Consider the following 26,354-nt stretch of genomic DNA (forward strand, 5'->3'; position numbering starts at 1 on the left):
TCACTCCTCAGCTTCCTCTGCTCCACTGAGAACAAACCTGGCCTATCCAATTTACCCAAATAGCTGTAACCCTCCATTCCAGGCAACATCCTGGTGAACCTCTCTGCACTTTCTGTTGCTACCACATCCTTTCTGTATCCTGATGACCAGAACAGTACAAAGTACTCAAAATACAGTATAACCAATATTTTGTACAATTGCAATATGACCCTTGTACTCAATCCCATCTGCCTGTGTCGCCACTTTCAGGGACCCCAAGGTCTCTCTACACATCAATGCTCCCAAGGTCCCTGCTGTTTATAAGTCCTCCCAAAGTGCATTATCTCGTGTGTCTGGATTAAATTTCATCTACCACCTTTTCATCCCAGATGACCTATGTCCCACTGTATTCTTTGACAACCTTCTTTACCATGTATAACTCTACCCTTTTGTCATCTGCAGACTTGCTGTTTATGCCCTGTACATTCCCAACAAGTCATTTGCAATTATTACAAGCAACAAAGTTCCCAGCACAAATACCTGCAGTTCACCACTTGTCACAGATTTCCAGTCACTGAAGCACCCCTCCACCACTACTCTGATTCCTATCACCCAGCCAATTTTGGATCCAGTTTGCCAACATATGTTTGTGCCTTCACTTTCTGGACCAGCCTATCACATAGGACCTTATCAAAATACTTACTAAAGCCCATGCAAACTGTCTATCACTCTGCCTTTGTCAATTTTCTTATTTACTTTCTCAAAAGTCTTAATCAGATTTGTAAGGTGTGATCCCTGCACAAAACCATGCTGACTCCTAATCAGGCCCAGCCTTTCCAAGTGAATATCAATCCTGTCCCTCAATCTTTTCCAACAACTTCCCCACCACTGATGTAAGGCTGACCGGCCTGTAGTTTCCGGGCTTATCCCTACTGCCCTTTCTGAACAATGGAAAACATTAGCTATCTTCCAGTATTCTGGTATCTCACCTATGGCTAACAAAAATGTAGAATCTCCACCACACCCGAGTAATCCCTTCCATTGCTTCCCTTTGCATCCTAGGGCCCTTGGAATTTATGCACCTAATGTGCTCCAATATTTCTAGCACTTCCTTCTTCCTGATACACCTGACATTGAGTGTGAGGTTGTTGTTGTTGTGACACTGCTCAACCAGCTGATCTATCTCACTCCTGTACATCTCCTTGTTGCCGTCTGAGATTCTACCAACAGTGGTGTCATCAGCAAATTTATAGATGGCATTTGAGCTGTGCTTAGCCACAAAGTCACAAGTGTAGAGAGTAGAGTAGTGAGCTAACCACACATTCTTGAGGTGTGCCTGTGTTGATTGTCAGTGAGGAGATGTTACTACCAATCTGCACTGACTCTGATCTCCTGATAAGGAAGTTGAGGATCCAGTTGCAGAGGGATGTACGGAGGCCCAGGTTTTGAAGCTTGGTGATTTTACTGAGAGGATGATGGTTTTGAACCCCGAGCTGTAATCCACAAACAGCAGACTGACATGTTTTGCAGTTGTCTATGAGCTGCAGAGTGGAGAGCCAGTGAGATTATGTCTGGTGTAGACCTGTTGTGGCAGGTGAATTAGAATACTACAGCACGGAAACAGGCCCTTCAGCCCAACCTAATTAGTACCATTTGTCGGCGTTTGGCCCATATACCTCAAAATCTTTCCTATCCTTGTACCTGTCCAACTGTCTTTTAAATGCTGTAATCGTACACACCTCTACCATTTCCTCTGCCAGCTCATTTCATGTACCCACCACCCTCAGTGTGGAAAAAGTTGCTCCCCAGGTCGTTTTTAAATATCTCCCCTCCCACTTTAAACCTAGGCCCTCTAGTTTTGGACACCCCTACCCTGAGGAAATGACTGTGGCTATTTGCTTGATCCATGCCCCTTCTGATTTTATAAAACTCTGAGCTCACCCCTCAGCCTCCTATGCTTCAAGAAATAAAAGTCAAAGCTATCTAGCCTCTCTTTATAAATCAAACCCTCCAGTCCCAATAACATATTCATAAATCTTTTTTGTACACTTTCCAGTTTAATTGCATCATTCCTAAAGCAGGACAGCCAAAACTGCATGCAGTACTCCAAATGTGGCCTTACCAATGTCTTGTGCAGCTGTAGCATGACATCCTAGCTCCTGTACTCAATATCTTGACTGATGAAGGCAAGTTTGTCAAATGTCGCCTTCTCCACCCTGTCTATCTGTGTTGCCACTTTCAAGGAACCATCCATCTGCACCTCAAGGTCTCTCTGTTCCACAACATTCCCCAGGGCCCTACCATATTTTTAAGTGCTGCCCCGGTTTGTCTTGCCAAAATGCAAAACTTCCCATTTACTTCAATTAAACTCCATCTGTCATTCCTTGGCCTATTGGACAATATCCCATCGTAATCTTAAATAACCTTCTTCATTGTCCACTATACCACCAATTTTAGTGTCATCTGCAAACTTACTAACCATGCTACATACAATCTCATCCAAATTGTTAACATAAATAATGAACAACAGTGGACCCAGCACTGATCCCTGCAGTACTCTGCTGGTCACAGGCCTCCATCTGATAAACAACACACCTGAGAGGGCATATCTGGATCTAGACTGTATTCTATGTTTAAAATGTGCTGAAAGATATTCAACCACAGACCTATGCATTTAATGTGTCAAGATGAGGAGTAATTTTCATGGAGAGGGTTGTGTAGTCTCAATATGTGTACTTCCACTGAAAGGTGACAGATAACAGCTTGTATCAGGATGGTTCAGGGTCCGTGGGAGAATATCCAGCTTTTCTGGGGATTTCACTGGAATCCTGGTGGTGCAGATACAGTGCAGTACTTGAAGGATGCTTTATTTTGTCTATTTGAGGAATAAAACTTGATTATTTTTCAGTACTTTTAGTTCATAGTATGATAAATAGAGGCAATGCAGAACAGATAATTTCCACAAAATTTACTCCTTTGACACTTCTGGGAAACCACATCTGCAGTGAACATCAGAGCCCGATCTATTTGGGCGTATTCTAATTGGTATTCCGCCATAAGTGCGATAGGTGCTCTTGGAAATATAGCTAGAATAAAATCCCTGGGCTCAACAGTAATCCATAAGTTGTGGTGACAGGGTATGAAAAGAGGCAGATCAGAAAAACTATCTTGATGGGAGAATCAATAATTCATCTGGAGGAGGTGTATGGGTTCGAGGCTTTTCCAAGCACAGCCATTATTCAAGAATGGTATACCTGGGGTCTCGGTGAGGAATATCACTGTCCAGCTGCAGAGGATTCTGATGGGGAAGTGTGATTGACACAGGTTGTCTCTATATTAGTATGAATAGTATATAGAAAGAAGATGAGGCTTTAGACACATATTAGGTGGGTACATGGATTAGAAAGGTTTATAAGGATAGGGGCTAAATGCAGGCAAATGGGATGAGCTCAAAGAGGCAACTTGGTTGGCTTGGATGAGTTGGGCCAATGGGCCTGTTCATGTGCCATATGACTCTATGACTACATTACAGGGAAAACTTAAAGGCAGACAGATTAGTGGCATGACGACTGACTCTTCTATAGCAGAATAGGTCAAGGACTAGGTGAGCAATAGTTGTAGGGGACTCTTTAATCAGGGGTTTGTGTGGCTGTAGATGAGACTCCAAGATGGTGTGTTGCCTCCTTGGTACCAGGGTCAAGGATGTCTCAGAGTGGGTACAGGACATCCTGAAAGGGGAAGATGAGCAAACAGAGGTCATGTTCCACATTGGTACTAATGACACAGGCAGGAAGAGAGCTGAGGTCCTGCAAAGAGAATTTAGGGAGTCAGGCAGAAATTTAAAAAGCAGGACCTCTGTGCCACGTGCTAGTGAGGCAAGAAATAGGAAGATAGTACAGTTAAGTGCGTGGCTAAGGTGTTGGTGCAGGAGAGCAGGCTTCAGATACATGGACCATTGGGATCTCTTCCAGGGTAGGTGGGACCTGTACAAGAAGGACAGGTTGCACCTAAACTGGAGGGGCACCAATATCCTCACAGGTTTTCTGGTGCTACTCGGGAGGGTTTAAACTAGCATGGCAGGGAGGTGAGAACCAGAGCAGTTAGTCAGGAAGTGGTGGGATTGAGGGGAAGGTAGATGTTAGGATATTTAAGGCAGGTCCAGGTTAATGAACACAGTGGGGCTGATCGGTTGAAGTGTATTTACTTCAATGCAAGGAGTATTATACGCAAGGCAGATGAATTTAGGGCCTTGATTAGTACATAGAACCACGTTGTTATGGCCATTACAGAGACTTGGTTGAGAGAAGGGCAGGGCTGGCAACTCAACGTTTCAGGATTCAGATGTTTCAGATGTGATAGAGAGGGATGTAAAAGAGGTGGAGGAGTTGTACTACTGATCAGGGAGAATGTCATAGTGACACTCAGGACATTCTGGAGAGGTCATTCAATGAGGCAATAGAGCTCAGGAATAAGAAAGGTGTGATCACTATGATGGGGTTATATTATTCACCTTCCAATATCCAGTGGGAGATAGAGGAACAAATATGCAGGCAGATTATGCATGCCAGGATGTTGCCTGGTCTTGGGAGCCTGAGTTACAAGGAGAGGTTGCGTCGACTGGGACTTTATTCCCTGGAACATAGGAGATTGGTGACCTGATTGAAGTATATAATATCATGAGGGGCATAGACAGGGTGAAAGCACATAGTCTTTTTCCCCAGGGAGGAGGTGCTAAAAACAAGTGGGCATAGGTTTAAGATCAGAAGTGAGAGATTTATAAAGGACATCAGGGGCAGCTGCTTCATGCAAAGGATGGTGCGTATTTGGAATGAGCTGCCAGAAATAGTGATCGAGGCAGGCACATTAGAAATGTTTAAAAGGCATCTAGATAAATACATGGATAGGAGAGGTTTATGAGCCAAACGCAGGCAAATGCGACTAGCTCGGTGGGCAACACTGTCGGCATGGATGAGTTGGGCCGAAGGGCCTGTTTCCATGCTGTAACACTCTATGACTCTTTTGCAAAAGTAACACGGTAGTTGTAGTGGGTGACTTTAATTTCCCCAATATTGACTGGGACTTATTGCCAGAGGCTTAGATGGGATAGAATTTGTTAGGTGCATTTGAAGAGGGTTTCTTGACACAATGTGCAGATAATTCAACCAGGGAAAGGGCCGTATCAGATCTTGTATTGGTAAATGAGCCTGGTGTGTTCTGCGGGAGTGGACTAGTGATGTTCCAGAGGGATCCATACTGGGACCTCTGCTATTTGTGATTATATATAAATGACTTGGATGAAATGTGGATGGGTGAGTTAGTAAGTTTGCAGATGACACAAAGATTGGTGGGATTGTGGATAGTGTAGAAGGTTGCCTAAGGATACAGCAAGATATAGATCAGTTGCAAATATGGGTGGAGAAATGGCAGATGGTGTTGCACTTTGGTAGATCAAATGTAAAGGGAAAGTACAAAGTTAATGGCAGGACACTTAACATCGTTGACGTACAGAGGGATCGTGGAGTCCAGGTCCATAGCTCCCTGAAATTGGCCGCACAAGTTGATAGGATGGTACAGAAGGCATACGTGCTTGCTTTATTAGTTGAGGCATTGAGTTCAACAGTCAGGAAATTTGTTGCAGCTTTATAAAACTCTAGTTAGGCCGTATCTGTTGCATTCAATTCTGGTCGCCCCATTATAGGAAGGATGTAGAGGCTTTGGAGAGGGTGCAGAAGAGGTTTAACAGGATGCTGCATGGATTAGAGGGATGTGCTGAAAGGAGAGGCTGGACAAAACTTGTGTTGTTTTCTCTGGAGTGGCAGAGGCTGAGGTGAGACCTGATAGAAGTTTATAAGATTATGCGTGGCATAAATAGAGTAGAGACGCAGTATCTTTTTCCCAGGGTCGAAATGCCTGATACTAGAGGGCATGCATTTAAGGTGAGAGAGGGTAAGTTCAAAGGAGATGTGTGGGGCAAGTTTTTTTTACACAGAGAGTGCTGGGTGCCTGGAATGCACTTATTCCATGGTATTGGAGGCAAATATGATAGAGGCATTTAAAAGGCTCTTAGATAGCCACATGAATGTGCAGAGAATGGAGGGATATGGACATTGTGTAGGCAGAAGGGACTAGTTTAGTTGGCATTTCATTACTAACTTATTTAGTTCAGCACAACACCATGGGCCGAAGGGCCTGTTCCTGAGCTATACTGCTCTATGTTCTATGTATTTTAACTGCAATTTATTTTAAATTATTTCTCAATAATTTATTTAATTACATAAATGTACCTCAATTGCTCCTAAATTTAGAGGCACTTGAAAAGATCTTTGACAGCCCAAGCTATTAGAGGCTATTAGGACTGTCTGGGACCCTTAGGTGCCCTTCGGTTCTGTCCCTGAGTCATAATTGCTACTTGTGGACCAGCCACAGCAACAAAGCCTCAGCGACTTTGAAATGAATGCAGCTACGAAATATAGTGCAACCAATGGACAAGGGTGACCCAGGTGAACACAAGTTGCAGACTGAATTGAGTATGATTTGGGCCATTTTGCTTTGATGCTCTGATTTGCATCTAAGGCTTGTTAGGCCATTGCAGAGCACAGTATGAATCAACCATATTTCTGTGTCTGGTGTCCATGTAGGCAAGACCAGGTAAGGATGCTAAATTTCTTTCCCTAAAGAACATAAATCATGGGCATTTTCAATAATCCGGTTGATAAGGTCACAGCACAGAAACATATCCCTCAAGCCATGCTGACCATCAAGTACCCATTTAGGTTAATCCTACCCTAATCCCAGTTCATTCTCCCCACATTCATATCATCTCGCCACAGATTCTACCAGTCATCGACATGCTCGGGCATGTTACAGCAGCCAGCTTACCAACCAACACGCATGTCTTTGGGATCTGGGAGGAAGCCAGAGCACTCAGAGTAAAGCAATGTGGTCATTGGGAAAACATGCATACTCCAGATGGACAGTATTGGAGGTCAGGATTGAACCCCGATCTACCAGATGTGCCACTGTGCCACAGTAGTTTCATGGTAACAATTCTATAATACTATTTAATGCACATTTCACAAACTCCCATATCTGTTGCTATTGGAGGGTCTATTCCAGAGACACTGAGGAACAGATCGGGAGGCAGATTTTGGATAGGTGCAAAAATCACAGGTTTGTTGTCATGGGTGATTTCAACTTCCCTAATATTGATTGGCACCTCCTCAGTGCAAAAGGTTTGGAAGGGGTGGAATGTTAGGAGTGTCCAGGAAGGATTCCTGACACAGTATGTAGAAAGGACAACTAAAGGAGAGGCCATCTGGATCTGGTACGAGGCAATGCACCTGGTCAGGTGTCAGATCTTTGGGTGGGTGAGCATTTCGGAGACGGTGACCACAACTCCCTGACCTTTACCCTTGCCTTGGAGAATGATAGTAGCAGATGGTAGGGGAAAGTATCTAATTGGGGGAGGGGGAATTATGATGCTATTAGGCAGGAACTTGGGAATGTAAATTGGGAGCAGATGTACTCAGGGAAATGCACATTGGAGATGTGGAGGTTGTTTAGAGACCACTTGCATGGGGTTCTGGATAGGTTTGTCCCATTGAGACAGGGGAAGGATGGTAGGGTGAAGTAACCACGGTTGACAAGAGAGGTGGAATATTTAGTGAAGAGGAAGAAAGAAGGTCACTTAAGGTTCAGGAAGCAAGGATAATACAGGACCCTAGAGAATTACAAGGTAGTCAGGAAGGAGCTTAAGAATGGACTTAGGAGAGCTAGAAGGGGGTATGAGAAGGCCTTGGTGAGTAGGATTAAGGAAAACCCCAAGGCGTTCTTCTCATAGGTGAAGAACAGGAGGATGATCAGAGTGAAGGTAGGACCGATTAGGGATAGAGGAAATGTGCCTGGAGTTGGAGGAGTTAGGGGAAGTCCTTAATGAATACTTTGCTTCAGTATTCACTTGTGAGGACAGCGTGAAACATGTTGATGTTAAGAAGGAGGATGTGCTGGAACATCTGAAAAACATTAGAACATAGAACACTACAGCACAGTATAGGCCCTTCAGCCCACCATGTTGTGCCGACATTTTATCTATCTAACCCTTCCCTCCCACATAGCTCCCTACTTTTCTATCATTCATGTGTCTATCTAAGTCTCTTAAATGTCCCTAACGTATCTGCCCCCACAACCTCTGCAGGCAGTGTTCCACGCACTCACCATTCTCTGTGTAAAAGACTTACCCCTGACATCCCCTTTATACCTTCCTCCAATCACCTTAAAATTATGTCCCCTTGTGATAGACAAGTCCCTGGAGGCAGATGGGATATATCCCAGGATACTACGGGAAGCAAGGGAAGAGATTTCTGAGCCCTTTGCGAGACCAGTGAATCTTACTTCAGTGGTGGGCAAATTATTGGAAAAGAGTCTTTAGTTCTTTAGTGCTGTAGTTTTTCTATGTTTCTATATTTCTATTCTTAGGGACAGGATTTATCAGCAATTGGAGAAGCATAGTTTGATTAGGGATGGTCAGCATGGCTTTGTGAGGGGTAGGTCATGCCTCACGAGCCTGATTGAATTCTTTGAGGATGTGACGAAACTCATTGATGAGGGTAGAGAAGTGGATGTGGTGTACATGGACTTCAGTAAGGTGTTTGGTTCCCCATGATAGGCTCATTCAGAAGATTGGGAGGCATGGAATCCAGAGAAACTTGGCTGTGTGGATCCAGAATTGGCTGGCCCATAGAAGACAGGGTGGTTGTAGATGAAGCGTATTCTGCCTGGAGGCCAGTGACCAGTGGTGTTCCACAGGGATCTGTGCTGGGACCCCTGCTCTTTGTGATTTTTATAAATGACTTGGATGAGGTTGTTGAAGGGTGGGATAGTAAGTTTGCGGATGACACAAAGGTTGGTGGTGTTGTGGATAGTGTGGAAGGTTGTCGAAGGTTACAATGGGACATTGATAGGATGCAAAGCTGGGCTGGGAAGTGGCACATGGAGTTCAACTCGGAAAAGTGTGAAGTGATTCACTTTGGAAGGTTGAATTTGAAGGCAGAACACAGGGTTAATGGCAGGATTCTTAGCAGTGTGTGGGAACACAGGGATCTAGGGGTGCAAGTCAATAGATCCCTCAATGCTGATAGGGTTGTTAAAAAGGCATGTGGCGTGTTGGCCTTCATTAGTTAGGGGATTGAGTTGAAGAGCCGTGAAGTAATGTTGCAGCTCTATACAACCCTGGTTAGACCACACTTAGAATATTGAGTTCAGTTCTGGTCGCCTCACTATAGGAAGGATGTAGAAGCTTTAGAAAGGATACAGAGGAGGTTTACCAGGATACTACCTGAAATGGAGAGCATGATTTATGAGGATAGGTTGAGTGAGCTAGGGCTTTTCTCTTTGGAGCGAAGGAGAATGAGAGGTGACCTGATAAAGGTGTACAAGATGATAAGAAGCATAGATTGAGTAGACAGCTAGAGACTTTTTCCCAGGGCAGAAATGGCTAACACGAGGGGTGGGGGGGGGGGTATCAGAGGTAAGTTTTTTAAACAGAGAGTGGTGGGTGAGTGGAACCGCTGCCAGGGGTGCTGGTAGAGCCAGGTACATTAAGGACATTTAAGAGACACTTAGATAGGCATATAGATGATAGAAAAATAGATAGAGGGGTATGTGGGAGGGAATGGTTAAGATTGATTTAGAGTAGGCTAAAAGGTCGGCACAACATCGTGGGCCAAAGGGCCTGTACTGTGCTGTAATGTTCTATTCTATGTTCTATGATGAAAAGCTGTCAGTGCATTTATAAATATAACCACATCTGGAACAATTACATGCATTATATTACTGCAAGAAAGTTCAATCAAAACAAAATACATCACATGTTCTGCTTAACAAATCCTTCCTATGAATGAGTCACCCTTTACAGTGAATTATTCCCTCATTTTTGTTGTTCACTGTTCAATTTCTTCATCTAATCCAATCTTGTTCTTGTAATTTCGATTGAAAAAGCCACACTGTGAAGGAAGGGGAAAGGAAATTAATGCAAGATATTAGACATTATAAGCATGGACGTGAGACAGCAATTTGAAGGTTAAATCAAAACAAGTTTCACATTGGGAAAGTACAACTAGCTGTCAGTGGTTGGCTATACAATCATGACTGAGACAATATGAATTTGTGCTTCTAGTTGCTCACATTGCCCAAGGGGCATGCCCTGCAGAATTCTGGGAAATGACAAGTCAGCACCATATGATTTTTAACTCATGAATTTTAATTTATCCAGTAAGAGTGCAAATACTTACAACCCACCTCAGGTAATAACTGTGAGATGTACAAATAAGGGTGCTTCACTTGCAGACCTAAATATTACTGGTGTTAGGGAAATCAGCACTTAGTGAGGAAGAACATTGACAAATAAGATATTAAGATATTTATTTATTAGTCACAGGTACATCGAAGCACATAGTGAAGTGTGTCTTTTTGCATTACTGAGAATGTGCTGGGGGCAGCCCGCAAGTGTCGCCACTATTCTGGTGCCAACATATCATGCCCAAAGCTCCTAACCCGTACGTCTTTGGAATGTGAAAGGAAACAGGAGCTCCCGCAGGAAACCCACGCAGACATGGGGAGAACGTACAAACTTCTTAAAGACGGTGGCGGAATTGAACCCGGGGCGCTGGTGCTGTAACAGCATTATGCTAACTAGCACACTACCATGCCACCCTTACAAATAGAAAGAACTTCACATTGAATCAAGGCTGACCACAAGTCCAATGTTCAAATGGACAATCTTGTTTAGGATGGTCAGACTTTTGATATATTAATATAAAATACTAATGACTCAGTTTTCCAGTAATGGAACACAAGGACACAAGAACATAGAAGCAAGAGTAGGTCCAAACCATCTTCAGCTGCTTTGTGAATGACTCAGTTGTAAGGTCAGAAGTAGGGACGTTCACTGATGATTGCGCAATGTCCAGCACCATTCATGACTCCTTGGATAATGAAGCAGCCCACAACCAAATGCAGCATGACCTGGACAATATCCAGTCCTGGGCTAATAGGTGGCATAACATTCACATCACACAAGTGCCAAGCAATGACAATATCCAACAAGAGAAAATCCAGCTATCACACCCTGACATTCAAAGGCATTACATCACTGAGTCCAATATCCTGGGGGTAACCATTGACCAGAAACTGAACTGCATAGTCATATACTGTATACAATGTGGCTACAAGAGCAGGTCAGAGGCTAGGAATCATTTAGTGAGTAACTCACCACCTAACTCCCCAAAGCCTGTCCACCATCTACAAGACTCAAGTGATGGAACACTCTCCACTTGCCTGGATGCATGCAGCTTCAAGAATACTCAAGAAGCTTGACACCATACAGGACATAGCAACCCACTTGATAGATGCCCTATCTATAACCATTCACTCACTCCACCACTGACGCACAGTAGCAGCAGTTTCTAACACCTACAGGATGCACTGCAGCAACTCACCAAGACTCCTTATTTTCCAAACCCATCACCTCTACCAGCTAGAAGGACAAGGGCAGCAAAAGTATGAGAAAGCCACCAACTGGAAGTTGCTCTCCAGGCCACACACTATCCTTACGTTAAAATATATCACTTTTCCTGCATCAGTCCTGCAACTCTCTCCCTAACAGCATTATGGGTACACCCACCCTTCAAGAACTGCAGCATTTCAAGAAGGCAACTCATCACCACCTTCTCAACTGCAAATCGTGATGGACAATTAAATGCTGGCTCAGCCGGCGAAGACCACAAAAATACTTGGCTCCTCAAGCCCGTCCTGTCATTCAATATGATCATGGCTGATTTCCTCTGGCCTTTGAATGCTCTTTTGTGCCAGTTCCATATTACCCTTGTTTCCATGATCTTCCAAAAGTTCATCTATTTCCATTTAATTACGTCGAGTGATCCAGCCTCCACACCTTCCAGAGTGTGTCCAGAGACACACCATGCTGTGTGAAGAAATTCCTACACTCTTGAGTTTTAAATGAGTGCCCCCTTTTCTTGTAACTATGTGTCCTTGTTCATGCCTCTCCAACTTGTAGGAACTTCTCAACATCTACCTTGTCATGCGCCCTTGGGATCTTGTATATTTCAATAAGATCACCTTTCATTTTCGTAAATTCTAAGATTACAGATTTAACTTTTTTTAGCTGTTCGTAATAGGACAACCCTCTCATCCTAAGAATTATGCTGATGAATCTCTTCTGGACTGCCTCCAATGCTAGTACAACTTTTCCTAAATATGGGAACCAAAGCTGTATACATTACTCTAGTTGCGGCTTCACCAACACCTCCTACAATTGTAACAATAGATCTCTATTTTTAAACCCCAACTCCCTTACAATAAAGGTCCAAATATTGCCACCCTTGAGGCATTCCAGCAGCTATATCTTTCCAGAATAAAAAAGACCCACTTATTCCAATTCTCAGGCCTTTTATTGAATGTATTCTAGAAATCCAAATACACTACATTTCTAGGTTCCTCTCTGTTGATTCTACTTGATAAATGCTCAAATAACTTGTAAATTTATCAAACATAATTTCCCCTTCATAAAACCATTTTGATTTGGTTTTGATTCAGCTGAAAAATAGGTGTGTTAACTCACAATTAAAATACATGTCAGTCAGCAATTCAGAGTAAGAAATAGATTAGTAGTTGCAGATCTTTAAATAATTTTTGTTCATCCACAATTTGCTTTGCACTGACATTTCATCAGCACTCCTTCATTATTTAAGAACCCTAGATTTGCATAATAGTTGTACATTAAACTTGACACAGATCACCTGCTTCGGTTGGCAAATTCAAATACATGCCTTCATAGAGTCATAGAGTTCCACAGCACAGAAACAGACCCTTTGCCCAACTCATTCATGCCAACCAAGGTGCCTACCTGAACTGGTCGCATTTGCCTTTTCTATCCATGTACCTGTCTAAATGTCTTTTAAATGTTGTAATTGTATCGCCTCAATCACTTACTCTGGCAGCTCTTTCAACATATCCACCCTCTCTGTGAAAAAAACTTGCCCCTCAGGTCCCCTTTAAATATTTCCCCTTTCACCTTAAACCTGTGCACTCTAGTTTCAGACTCCCCTTGCATGAAAAAAAGGACTGTCACGATTCACCTTATCTATGCTCCTCATGGTTTTATGTACCTCTAAAAGGTCACCCCTCAGTAAGTAAACCCCCAAACAATAGTGGGCATACAGGATATCTTAAACAGGAAATAGGAAGTGTGCATAAGGTTACAAATGTAATTATAAGTGACTTCAATCTGCATATAGATGGGGCAAACCAAATTAGCAATAATACTGTTGAGGAGGAATTTCTGGAGTGTATTTGTAATGGCTTTGTGGACCAATAAATTTGAGGAACCAAGAGAAACTGGGTCATCTTAGACTGGGCACTGTATAATAAGAAGGAATTAATAAGCAACCTCGTCATAGTCATAGGGTAATACTACACAGAAACAGGCCCTTTGGCCCAACTGGTCCATGCTGACACAGTATCATCCCTGCTAGTCCCAGTTGCCCACGTTTCGCCCATAACCCTCCAAGCCCCTGCCTTCCATGAACCTACCCCAATGTCTCTTAAATGTTGCAATTGTACCCACCTTGACCACTTCCTCTGGCAGCTCATTCCGGGTACTCACTACCAAAGTTACCTCTCAAGTCTCTTTTAAAGCTCTCCCCTCTTATATGTACCCTCTCATTATGGACTCCCCAACCCTGGGGAAAAGATGATGACTGTCCACTTTATTTTGTAAACTTTTATGAGGTCAAGGTATTGTGGCGCAAGGTCTCTTGGGAAAGAGAAACCATAATGTGGTAGAATTTTTCCATTAATATGGAGAGTGAGAGAGTTGATTCTGAGACTAGGGACCTGAATCTAAAGAAAGGAAAAGGAAGGAGGTACAAGATGGCCATGATGCACCAAGAATTTCGACAGAAATTCAGGATAGCATCAGATACAAGGAGGAGAACATTACAGCACAGTACAGGCCTTTCGGCCCATGATGTTGTGCTGACATTTTATCCTGCTCTATTATCTATCTAACCCTTCCCACCCACATTGCCCTCCATTTCTCTTTCATTCATGTAGCTATCTAAGAATATCTTAAATGCCTGTGATGTATCTGCCCCCACAAACTCTGCCGGCAGTGCATTCTCTGTGTAAAAAACTTACCTCTGACATCCCCCTTATATCTTCCTCCAATCACCTTAAAATTATGCCCCCTTGTGTTAGCTATTTTCACCCTGGAAAAAAGTTTCTGACTGTCCACTCGATCTATGCCTCTTATCATCTTATACACCTCGATCAAGTCACCTCTGATCCTCCTTCTCTCCAAAGAGAAAAGCCCTAGCTCGCTCAACCTATCCTGATAAGACATGCTCTCCAATACAGGCAGCATCCTGGTAAATCTCCTCTGCACGCTCTCTAAAGCTTCTACATCCTTCCTATAATGAGGCGACCAGAACTGAACACAATACTCCAAGTGTGGTCTAACCAGAGTTCAAAAGAGCTGCAACATTACCTTGCGGCTCTTGAACTCAATATCCCGACTAATGAAGGCCAATACTCCATATGACTTCTTAACAACCCTATCAACCTGCGTGGCAACCTTGAGGGATCAATGGACATAGACCCTAAGATCCCTCTGTTCCTTCACACTGCTAAGAGTCCTGCCACTAACCTTGTATTCTGCCTTCAAATTCGATCTTCCGAAGTGTATCACTTCACACTTTTCCGGGTTGAACTCCATCTGCCACTTTTCAGCCCAGGTCTGCATTCTATCAATATCCTGTTGTAATCTACAGTAACCTTCTACGCTATCCACAACACCACCAATCTTTGTATTATCAGCAAACTTACTAACCTACCCTTCCACATCCTCATCCAAGTCAATTATAAAAATCACGAAGAGCAGGGGTCTCAGAACAGATCCCTGTGGAACACCACTGGTCACTGACCTCCAGGCAGATTATACTCCATCTACCACCACCGTCTGTCTTCTATGGGTGAGCCAATTCTGAATCCACACAGCCAAGTTTCCCTCCATTCCATGCCTCCTGACTTTCTGAATAAGCCTCCCATGAGGAACCTTATCAAACGTCTTACTAAAATCCATGTACACCACATCCACTGCTCTACCTTCATCAATGTGCTTTGTCACATCCTCAAAGAATTCAATCAGGCTCGTGAGGCATGACCTGCCCCTCACAAAGCCATGCTGACTGTCCCTAATCAGTCTATGTTTCTCCAAATGCCCATAAATCCTGTCTCTAAGAATCTTCTTCAGTAATTAGCCTGCCACTGAAGTAAGACTTGCTTGCCTGTAATTCCAAGAGTTATTGCTACTCCCTTTCTTAAACAAAGGAACATTTGCCACCCTCCAGTCATCTGGCACTACACCTGTGGCCAGTGAGGACGCAAATGGCGCAGCAATCTTTTCCCTTGCTTCCTGTAATAACCTTGGATATATCCCATCCAGCCCCAGTGACTTATCTATCCTAATGTTTTTCAAAAGTTCCAGCACATCCTCTTTCCTCATGCTGACATGCCATGGCGTATCAGCCTGTTGTACACCATCCTTACAAATATCAAGGTCTCTCTCTGTGGTGAATACTGAAGCAAAGTATTCATTGAGGACATCCCCTACCTCTTTCGACACCAGGCACGTTTCCTCTTTTATCCCTGATCGGTCCTACCCTCGCTCTAGTCATCCTCTTATTCTTCACATATGTGTAGAACGCCTTGGGGTTTTCCTTGATCCTACTCAGCAAGGACTTCTCATGCCCTCTTCTAGCTCTCCTAAGTCCATTCTTAAGCTCCCTCCTGGCTACTTTGAAATTGTCCAGAGCCCTGTCTGATCCATGCTTTCTAAACCTTAGGTAAGGTTCTTTCTTCCTCTTGACAAGATATTCTACATCTTGTGTCAACCACGGTTCCTTCGTTCTACCATCCTTACCCTGCCTCAATGGGACAAACTTACCCAGAGCCCCATACAAGTATTCCTTAAACAACCTCCATATTTCCGCTGTGCACTTTCCCAAGAACATCTCTTCCCAATTTACGCTCCCATGTTCCTGCCTAATAGGATCATAATTCCCCCTGCCCCAGTTAAATACTTTCCCATATCATCTGCTCCTATCCCTCTCTAGGGCTATGGTAAAGGTCAAGGAGTTATGGTCACTATCTCCAAAATGCTCTCCCACTGAGAGATCTGAAACCTGATCAGGCTCATTGTCTAGTACCAGGTCCAGTATTGCCTCTCCTCTAGTCAACCTGTCCACATACTGGGTCAGGAATCCTTCCTGGACACACCAAACAAATTCCGTCCCATCTATCTCCTTCACACTAAGGAGGTGCCAATCAATATTAGGGAAGTTGAAATCACCCATGACAACAACCCTGTTATTTTTGCACCTCTCCAAAATCTGCCTCCCGGTCTGCTCCTCAGCATCTCTGCTGCTATTGGGGGTTCTGTATAATATTCCCAATAGAGTGATCGCTCCCTTTCTGTTTCTGACTTCCACCCTCAATGACTCAGTGGACGATTCCTTCAGGAAATCCTCCCTTTCTACAGTTGTGCCACTGTCCCTGATCAGCAAAGCCGCTCTCCCACCTCTTTTACCTCCATCCCTGTCCCTTTTGAAACATCTAAACCCTGGAATATCCAGCAGCCATTCCTGACCTTGCGACAGCCAAGTCTCTGTAATGGCCACCACATCATAGTTCCATGTACTTACCAACGCTCTTGAGTTCATCAGCCGTGTTCCTGATACTTCTTGCATTAAAGTAGACACAATTCAGCCCATCCGACTGACTGCAAGTTTGCCCTTTCAACTGCCTGTCCTTCCTCACAGTCTTTCCACACTCTGTATCTACTTGTACAGTAAATGAACCAAGCTCTGACCTATCAGTCTGGTTCCCATCCCCCTGCCAAACTAGTTTAAACCCTCCCCAACAGTTCTAGCAAACCTGCCCGCAAGAATATTGGTCCTCCTCCGGTTCAGGTGTAACCCGTCCCTTTTGTACAGGTCGTACCTTCCCCAAAGAGATCCCAATGATCAACAAATCTGAAACCCTGCCCCCTGCACCAATTTCTCGGCCACACATTCATCTGCCAAATCATCCTATTCTTACCCTCACTGGCATGTGGCACAGGCAGCAATCCAGAGATTACTACCCTTGAGATCCTGCTTTTCAGCTTCCTATCTAACTCCCTGTATTCCCTCTTCAGGATCTCATCTCTTTTCCTACTTATGTTATTGGTACCAATATTTACCACGACCTCTGGCTGTTCCCCCTCCCCCTTCAGAATGCTGTGGACCCAATCTGAGATGTCCCTAACCCTGGCACCAGGGAGGCAATATACTATCTGGGAGTTTCTTTCACGTCCACAGAATCTCCTGACTGCCCACCTTACGATAGAATCCCTTCCACTACTGTTCTCTTCTCCCCCCTTCCCTTCTGCACCACACGACCAGGCTCAGTGCCAGAGACCCGGTCACTGCAGCTTTGCTCTGGTAGGCCGTACCCCCCCCAACAGCATCCAAAGTGGTACACCTGTTATTGAGGGGGAACAGCCACAGGGGTACTCTGCACTACCTGCCTATTCCCCTGTCCTTCTCCTGACAGCCACCCAGCTACCTGCCTCCTGCAGTTTCGGAGTGACTGCCTCCCTGTAGCTCTTGTCCATGTACTCTTCGGTGTCCCGTAGGAGTCGAAGGTCATCCAGCTGCAGCTCCATTTCCCTAAAACGGTCTGTAGGGAGCTGCAGCTGGATGCACCTCGTGCAGATGTAGTTATCAGGGAGACTGGATGTCTCCCAGAACTCCCACATCTCACAAGCTGAACACACCACTGACCCTGGAGCCATTCTCACTACTCTCTCCTGGCACTAAATGTTGTTAGTGTACCTGCCTCAACCACTTCCTCTGGCAGCTCATTCCATTTACTGACCATGCTCTGACTGAAAAGTTACCCCTCCGGTTCCTATTAAATCTCTCCTCTCACCTTAAACCTATGCCCTCTAGTTCTTCATTCCCCAACCAATGTAAAAAGACTGTGCGCATTGACCTTATCTATGCCGCTCATGATCTTATACACCTCTAATAAGGTCACCCCTCATTCTCCTACGATCTAATGAAAGAAGTCCCAACCTGTTCAAACTCTGTCTACAACAGTTCCTCGAGTCGCGGCAATGTCCTCATAAATCTCCTTTGCCCTCTTTCCAGCACAATGCCATCTTTCCAAAACTGAGGACGATACTCCAAATGCAGCCTCCCCAATGTCTTGTACAACTGCAACATAACATCCCAACTTCTATACTCAATGCCCCGACTGATGTAGGCCGGCATGCCAAAAGCCTTCTTCACCACCCTGCCTACCCTGCAATGCCACTTTCAGGGAACCATGTACTTGTGCTCCTAGGTCCCTTTATTCTACAAGGTGCTCTACCATTCACTGTGAAAGTCCTACCCTAATTTGTCTTCCCAAAATGTGACACCTCACACATCCAAGATACCACTGGGATCATTGGTGGAACCACAACTATTCATGAAATATATTAGTGATTTAAACATTGGAAGTTTATTGTAATATATCTAAGTTTGCGAGGGTACTAGGGAGTGTAATGGAACAGAGAGACCGAGGAGTACAATTGCATTATTTGTTGAAAGCAGTGTCACAGATAGACAGGGTGGTGAAAAAGGCGTTTAGTATGCTGGCCTTCATCAGTCAGGGCATTGAGTGTAGGAGCTGGGACATTATGTTGTAGTTGTATAAGTTGTTGGTGAGGCTGTACTTGGAGTAATGTGTACAGTTTTGGTACCTTGTTCTAGGAAAGACGTGGTTAAATTGGAAAGAATGCAGAAAAGGTTTACGAGGATGTTTCCAGGATGAGAGGACCTGAGTTAAAGGGAGAGGTTGGCCAGGCTAGGTTGTTATAGGAGAATGAGGGGTGACCTTTTAGAAATGTTTAAAATTATGAGAAGCAGAGACAAGGTGGATGGTAGGGGAGTCCAAAACTAGGGGACATAGATTTAGGGTGAGAGGGGAAATATTTAAAAGGGACCTGAGGGGCAACTTTTCCATGCAGAGGGTGGTGAGTAAATGGAACGAGCTGCCAGAGGAAGTGGTTGAGGCAGGTACAATAGTATCATTTAAGAAGTACTTGGATAGGTACATGGAGGGGTATGGCTTAGAGGGATATGGGCCGAATGCAGGAAATTGGGACTAGCTCGGTGGGCACCATGGTCAGCATGGACTTGTTAGGCCAAAGGGCCTGTATCTGTGTTGTATTGCTTAATGACTCTAAGTTTTCAGACAACACAATGCTTGTGAGAAGGTGAGCTTTGAGGAAGATGTTGAGAAGCTCCAGCTTGAATTGGACAGGTTGAGCGAGTGGGCAGATTCATGGGAGATGAGATACAATGTCGATGTGTGTTATCTATTTTGGTGGCAATAACAGGAAGACAAGTTATTATCAGAATCATGATAGATTGGGAAAGGGGGAGGTGCATTGAGATCTGGGTGGCGCTAATGATGAGGCCTCCTCTACATTAGCGAGACCAAGTGCAGACTGGGCAGCACTCTGTCTGCAATGGCCATCCCAAACTCCCAGTTGTATGTCATTTCAATTCCCCTTCCCATTCCCACAGTGACCTGTCCATCTGCACCCTCCTCCACTGCCAGGGTGAGGCCCAGTGCAAACTACAGGAATAATACCTCATATTCTACAAACCTTAGAACCATAGAACAATGCAGCACAATACAGGCCCTTCTGCCCACCATGTTGTGTCCACCTTCAAACCACTCCTAAGACTGTCTAACTCCTTCCTCCCAAATATCCCTCCATCTTAAATTCCTCCATATGCTAACAATCTCTTGAACTTGACCAACGTATCAGCCTCCACCACCACCCCAGGCAGTGCATTCCATGCACCAACCACTCTCTAGGTGAAAAACCTCCCCCTGACGTCTCCCTTGAACTTCCCACCCATTACCTTAAAGCCATGCCCTCTTGTATTGAGCATTGATGCCCTGGGCAAGAGGCGCTGGCTGTCCACTCTATCTATTCCTCTTAATATTTTGTATACTTCTATCATGTCTCCCCTCTTCCTCCTTCTCTCCAATGAGTAAAACCCTAGCTCCTTTAGTCTTTCCTCATAATCCATACTCTCTAATCCAGGCGGCATCCTGGTAAATCTCCTCTGCACCCTTTCCAACGCCTCCACATCCTTCCCATAATGAGGCGACCAGAACTGGACACAGTACTCTAATTGTGGTCTAACCAGAGTTTTGTAAAGCTGCATCATTACTTTGCGGCTCTTAAACTCGATCCTACGACTTATGAAAGCTAACATCCCATAAGCTTTCTTAACTACCCTATCCACCTGTATGGCAAATTTCAGTGATCTGTGGATATGAACCCCTAGATCCCTCTGCTCCTCTACACTGCCCAGAATCCTGCCATTTACCCTGTATTCTGCCTTGGAGTTTGTCCTTCCAAAGTGTACCACCTCACACTACTCCGTAATGAGCTCCATCTTCCACTTGTTGGCCCAGCTCTACATCCTATCAATATCCCTCTGTAAGCTTCGACAGCCCTCCACACTATCCACAACACCACCAATCTTTGTGTCATCTGCAAACTTGCTAACCCACCCTTCCACACCCTCATCTAAGTCATTAATAAATATCACAAAAAGTAGAGGTCCCAGAAGCGATCCCTGTGGGACACCACTGGTCACAGCCCTCCAATCCGAATGCACTCCCTCCACCACGATCCTCTGCTTTCTACAGGCAAGCCAATTCTGAATCCACATCGCCAAGCCTCCCTGGATCCCTTGGCCTCTGACCTTCCGAAGAAGCCTACCATGTGGAACCTTGTCAAACACCTTAGTAAAATCCATGTAGACCACATCTACTGCACTACCCTCATCAATCTTCCTGGTCACCTCCTCAAAGAACCCTATCAGGCTAGTGAGGCAAGATCTTCCCTTCACAAATCCATGCTGGCTGTCCCTAATCAGTTCATGATTCTCTAAATGATCATAGATCCTATCTCTTAGAATCCTATCTAACAGCTTACCCACCACAGACGTAAGGCTCAACGGTCTGTAATTCCCTGGACTATCCCTACTACCTTTTTTGAATAAGGGGACAACATTCACCCTCCTCCAATCCTCCGGTACCATCCCCGTGGACAATGAGGACAAAGATCCTAGCCAATGGTTCAGCAATCTCCTCCCTCGCCTCCCGAAGCAGCCTGGGGAATATTCCGTCAGGCCCTGGGGACTTATCTGTCCTAATATTTTCTAACAGCTCTAACGCATCCTCTCTCTTTATATCTACATACTCTAGAATATGACCCTTACCAACACTGTCCTCAGCGTCATCAAGACCCCTCTCCTTGGTGAATACTGAAGAGAAGTATTCATTGAGAACCTCACCCACTTCCACAGCTTCCCACCTTTGTCTTTAATTGGACCCACCTTTACTCTAGCCATCCTTCTGCTCTTCACGTACGAGTAAAAAGCCTTGGGTTTCTCCTTCGCCTTACTCGCCAAGGCCTTTTCATGTCCCCTTCTCGCTCTCCTCAGCCCCTTCTTAAGTTCCCTCCTTGCTACTCTATATTCCTCACGAGCCCTGTCTGATCCTTGCTGCTTGCACCTTAGGTATGCTGCCTTCTTCTTCCTAACTCGTTGTTCCACCTCTCTTGTCACCCATGGTTCCTTCACCCTGCCATTCCCTCTCTGCCTCACTGGGACAAATTCATCCCTAACATCCTGCAAGAGATCCCTGAACATCAACCGCATCTCTATAGTACATTTCCCTTCAAAAATATCACCCCAATTTACACTCCCAAGTTCTCGCCTTATAATTTGACTTTCCCCAATTAAATATCTTCCCATCCTCTTTGTTCCTATCCCCGTCCATGACAATTCTAAAGGTTATGGAGCAGTGGTCACTGTCTCCCGAATGCTTACCCACTGATAGATCTGTCACCAGACCCGGTTCATTACCTAAAACTAGATCTAATATGGCATTTCCTCTAGTCGGCCTGTCAACATACTGTGACAGGAATCCGTCCTGGACACACTTAACAAACTCTGCCCCGTCAAAACCTTTGGCACTAAGCAGGTGCCAATCAATATTTGGGAAGTTGAAGTCTCCCACTATACTAATCCCGTTATTTTCGCATCTTTCCAAAAACTGCCTCCCAATCTGCTCCTCAGTATCCCTACTGCTACCGGGGGGGCCTGTAGAATACTCCCAGTAGAGTAACTGCTCCTTTCTTGTTCCTAACTTCCACCAATATTAACTCCAGAGAGGATCCTTCTACATTATCCACCCTTTCTGCAGCTGTAATAGTGTCCCTGACCAGTATCGCCACCCCTCCTCCCCCCCCCCATCCCTTTTAAAACACTGAAAACCAGGAATATTCAATATCCATTCCAAACCAATGGCACTTTGAATATTAGGTAATCCTCCCTTCCAGTGGGTACTTCCCCTTTTCCCCTCTCCTTCTATTCGTCCTCCAGTGCCCCCCCTTCTTTTGTCCCCTTTCCCACCCCCCTCCAGCTCCCATCACCCATCTGCTTCCACCCCCCCCCCCAACCCTCTCCTGGTTCCATCCACCCACTACACACAGGTTTCACACACAGGCTTCACATCCACCCCCATCCCATCTGGTTCTGCTTCCGTCTGCCATTCACATCTCCCCTAATGGTTCCCATTATCAACTCTTTTACTGATTCCAGCACTGGTAGAGAAAGAAAGGGCTGCAGATGCTGGAATCCAGATGATGCTGGAGAACTCAGCAGGCCAGGCAGCATCCATGGAGAAAAGCAGGCGGTCAATGTTTCGGGTCAGGGCCCTTGTTGTAGTGTTTTTCATCCAGCACTGGTAGCCCTTTGTGATCCCACTTATCACCCTCCAAATATGTCTCCAACCTTTACACTCCCCTCCCCCCACCTCACTCCATCTGCCTCAGTTTTTTCTCTTTGTCTATCTCCATCTATCATCCCTTCCACTGCAACCCAACTCCACCCCCGTCCTCTCCCCTACCTGGCACAGTCTGCCATCATCTTTCACCCCTCCTTAGTCCACCAATCACCTTGGGCTCCTGTCTCATCACTCTCCCTCTCCTCTTTAGACTGGCCTTCTCCCATATCCACTCTCAGTCCTGATGCAGGGTTTTGACCCAAAATATTGACAATTTCTTTTGCCCCCATAGATGCTGTTCAACCTGCTGAGTTCTTTCAGAAGGTTGTTGCCTGAATGATTAGGGATGGTTATTTGGCTTTGTGCATGTGAAATCGTGTCTCACAAATTTGAATGAGTTTTTTGAAGAGGTGACAAAGATGATTGACATGGGCAGGATGATGGATGTTGCCTACATGTAGTGTGCAAGACCTTTGAGAAGGTCCTGCAAGGTAGGCTAATCTCGAAGATTAGATCACATGGGATCCAGGGTGAGCTAGCAAATTGGATACAAAATTGGTTTGGTAGAAGGAGTCAGAAGGTGGTAGAGGAAGGTTGCTTTTCAGATTTTAGGCCATTGTGCCACAGACACTGGTGCTGGGTCCACTGTTGTTTGTCATCCATATTAACAATTTGGATGAGAATGGAGTTGGCATGGTTAGTAACCCTAACCCTAATTCTAATGCATGGTTAGCAGTTTGTGGATTACATCAAAATTGGTGGTATAATGGACAGTGAAGTGTGTTACAACGGGATCTAGGTCAAATAGTGAAGTGGGCCAAAGAATGGAAAATGGAATTTAACTTGGACAAGTGTGAGGTATTGCACATCGGTAAGTTAAACCAGGGCAGGAAGGGCCTTGAAGAGTGTTGCAGAACAGAAGGCTGTTGATACATAGTTCCCTTAAAGTGGACACACAGATAGACAGGGTAGTGAAAAAAGCATTTGGCATATTTGCCTTCACCGGTCAGGGTACTGAGTACAGGAGTTGGGACATCCAGTTACAACTGTACAAGTCATTGGTGAGACAACACTTGGAGTATTCTGTACAGTTCTGGTTGCCCAGAGGATGTCATTAAACTGGAAAGGGTGCAAAAAATATTCACAAGAGTGCTACTAGGTCTGAAGGGGTTGAAGTTATAAGGAGACGCTGGATAGAACATAACAGAGAACATAAAACAGTAAGCACTGGAACAGGCCCTTCAGCACACAATGTCTGTGCTGAGTATGATGCCAAATTAAACTAATCCCTTCTGTCTGCATGAGTTATTTCCTTCCCTTCTCTGTATATTCACATGCCTATGTAAAAGCCTCTTGAATGCCACTATCATGTCTGCTTCCACTAATCCTTGGGAGTGTGTTCCAGGCACCTACCACTCTCTGTGTAAAAAAACATGCCCTGCACATCCCCTTTAAACTGTCCTCTTCTCACCTTAAAAGTATGCCCTCTGGTATTTGACATTTTTACCCTGGGAGGAAGATTATGGCTGTCTAACCCATAATTTTACAAACTTCTATCAGGTCTCCCTTCAGCCCCCGATGCTCCAGAGTAAACCATCCAAGTTTGTCCAACCTCTCCTTATAGCTAATACCCTGTAATCCAGGCAGCATCCTGATAACCCTCTTCTACACCCTCTCCAAAGCCTCCACATCCTTTCTGTAATGGAGCAACCAGAACTGCATGGAATACTCCAAGTGCAGCCTAACCAAAGTTTTATATAACTGACTCTTGACTCTTATACTCTATGCTCCTAGCGATGAAGGCAAGAATGCCATCTTTATCATTCTTTCTACTTTCATTGAACTTTCAGGAGGTATGGACTTGAACCCCAAGATCCCTCTGTACATCAATGCTGTTAAGGGTCCTGCCATTAACTGTATACTTTCCTCATACATTTGCCCTCCCAAAGTGCAAACCTCACACTTGCCCGGATTAAACTCCAACTGCCATTTCTCTGCTCATAACTGTAACTGATCTATATCCTGCCATATCCCTTGATGACCTTCTTCACTGTCTAAAACACCACCAATTTTTGTGTTGTCTGCAAACTTACTAACCAATCCACTTACATTTGTGTCTAAGTCATTTATATATATCACAAACAACAGAGGTTCCAGAACTGATCCCTTTATTGGCTAGGATTTTTTCCCTTGGAGCACAGGAGGCTAAGGGGTGACTGTAGAACCATAGAACACTACAGCACAGAAAACAGGCCATTCGGCCCTTCTAGTCTGTGCTGAAACTTTATTCTGCTAGTCCCATTGACCTGCGCCCAGTCCATAACCCTCCAGACCTCTCCCATCCATGTATCTATCCAATTTATTCTTAAAACTTAAGAGTGAGCCTGCAGGTTTAGAAAATCATGAGGGCCATAGATAAGGTGAATGGTTACAGATTTTTCACAGGGTAGGGGAGTCTAAAACTAAAGACCATTGATTTAAGGTGAGAGGTGAAAGATTTAAATGGAAACTGAGGGGCAACTTCCTCACATAGATTGAGGTGGGTATATAGAACGAGCTGCCAGAGGAAGCTGTAGAGGCGGGTACAATCACAACATTTAAAAGACATCTGGGTAGGAAAAGTTCAGAAGGATATAGGCCAAATGCAGGCAAATGGGACTAGCTCAGGTAGATAACTTGATTGGACGATTAACTCTGCCAATTTTTGTCTCAGCTGCAAACTTACTAATAAGCTCATCCACACTTTTGTCCAAATTATATAAATATATAAATATACATATATATAAATAAATATAAATAAATAAATAAATATATATATATATATACACACACACACATAAATGAACAATAGAGATCCTAGCACTGATCCTTGTGGAACACAGACCTCCAGTCAGAATAACACTCCTCCATCACTACCCTCTTGTCTTCTATGGCCAGGCCAATTTTGAATATAATTTACCAGTTCTCCATGAATCCCATATGCCTTAAGTTTCTAGATCCACCTATCATAAGGGACCTTGTCAAACGCTTTACCAGAGTACATGTACACAGCACCCACTGCCCTACCTTTGGCACCTCCTCAAAACACTCAAAGGCTTCAGTAAGAAGGCACAGGGAAGAACAGGTAAGGTTTTGATTTTGTTGTCTGTAAATCTTTAGTCCTTGATTCAGTGTAGGAAGGATGGTCATTAGTGCAGTGGAATGCCCCTCCCGTAAGATATGGGAAACCAGAGAACCTCACAGTCTTCCTGATGACTACATCTGCAGGAAGTACACCCAGCCACAGCTCCTTTGACAGACCAGGTCAGAGGACTGGCGCTGGAGTTGAATGTACGCAGGACCATCTGGGAGGCTGAAAACCTCATGGATGAGACTTTTACTAAGGTGGTCAC

The 26,354-nt window shown here is 44.6% G+C and overlaps 1 protein-coding gene across 1 annotated transcript in view; it reads right to left on the reverse strand.

The window, feature by feature from the left end:
• Positions 1-2,816: 2,816 nt before the first annotated feature.
• Positions 2,817-26,354, reverse strand: part of LOC127581280 (integrin alpha-E-like) — a 345,660-nt gene continuing 322,122 nt past the window's right edge. Inside the window, exon 31 of the mRNA XM_052035523.1 lies at positions 2,817-9,980. Coding sequence (XP_051891483.1) covers positions 9,918-9,980 — 63 coding nt within the window. The 3' untranslated portion in view covers positions 2,817-9,917. The remainder of the gene's footprint in view (positions 9,981-26,354) is intronic.

Source organism: Pristis pectinata, chromosome 21, assembly GCF_009764475.1.
Source record: "Pristis pectinata isolate sPriPec2 chromosome 21, sPriPec2.1.pri, whole genome shotgun sequence".
Lineage (NCBI taxonomy): Eukaryota > Metazoa > Chordata > Chondrichthyes > Rhinopristiformes > Pristidae > Pristis > Pristis pectinata.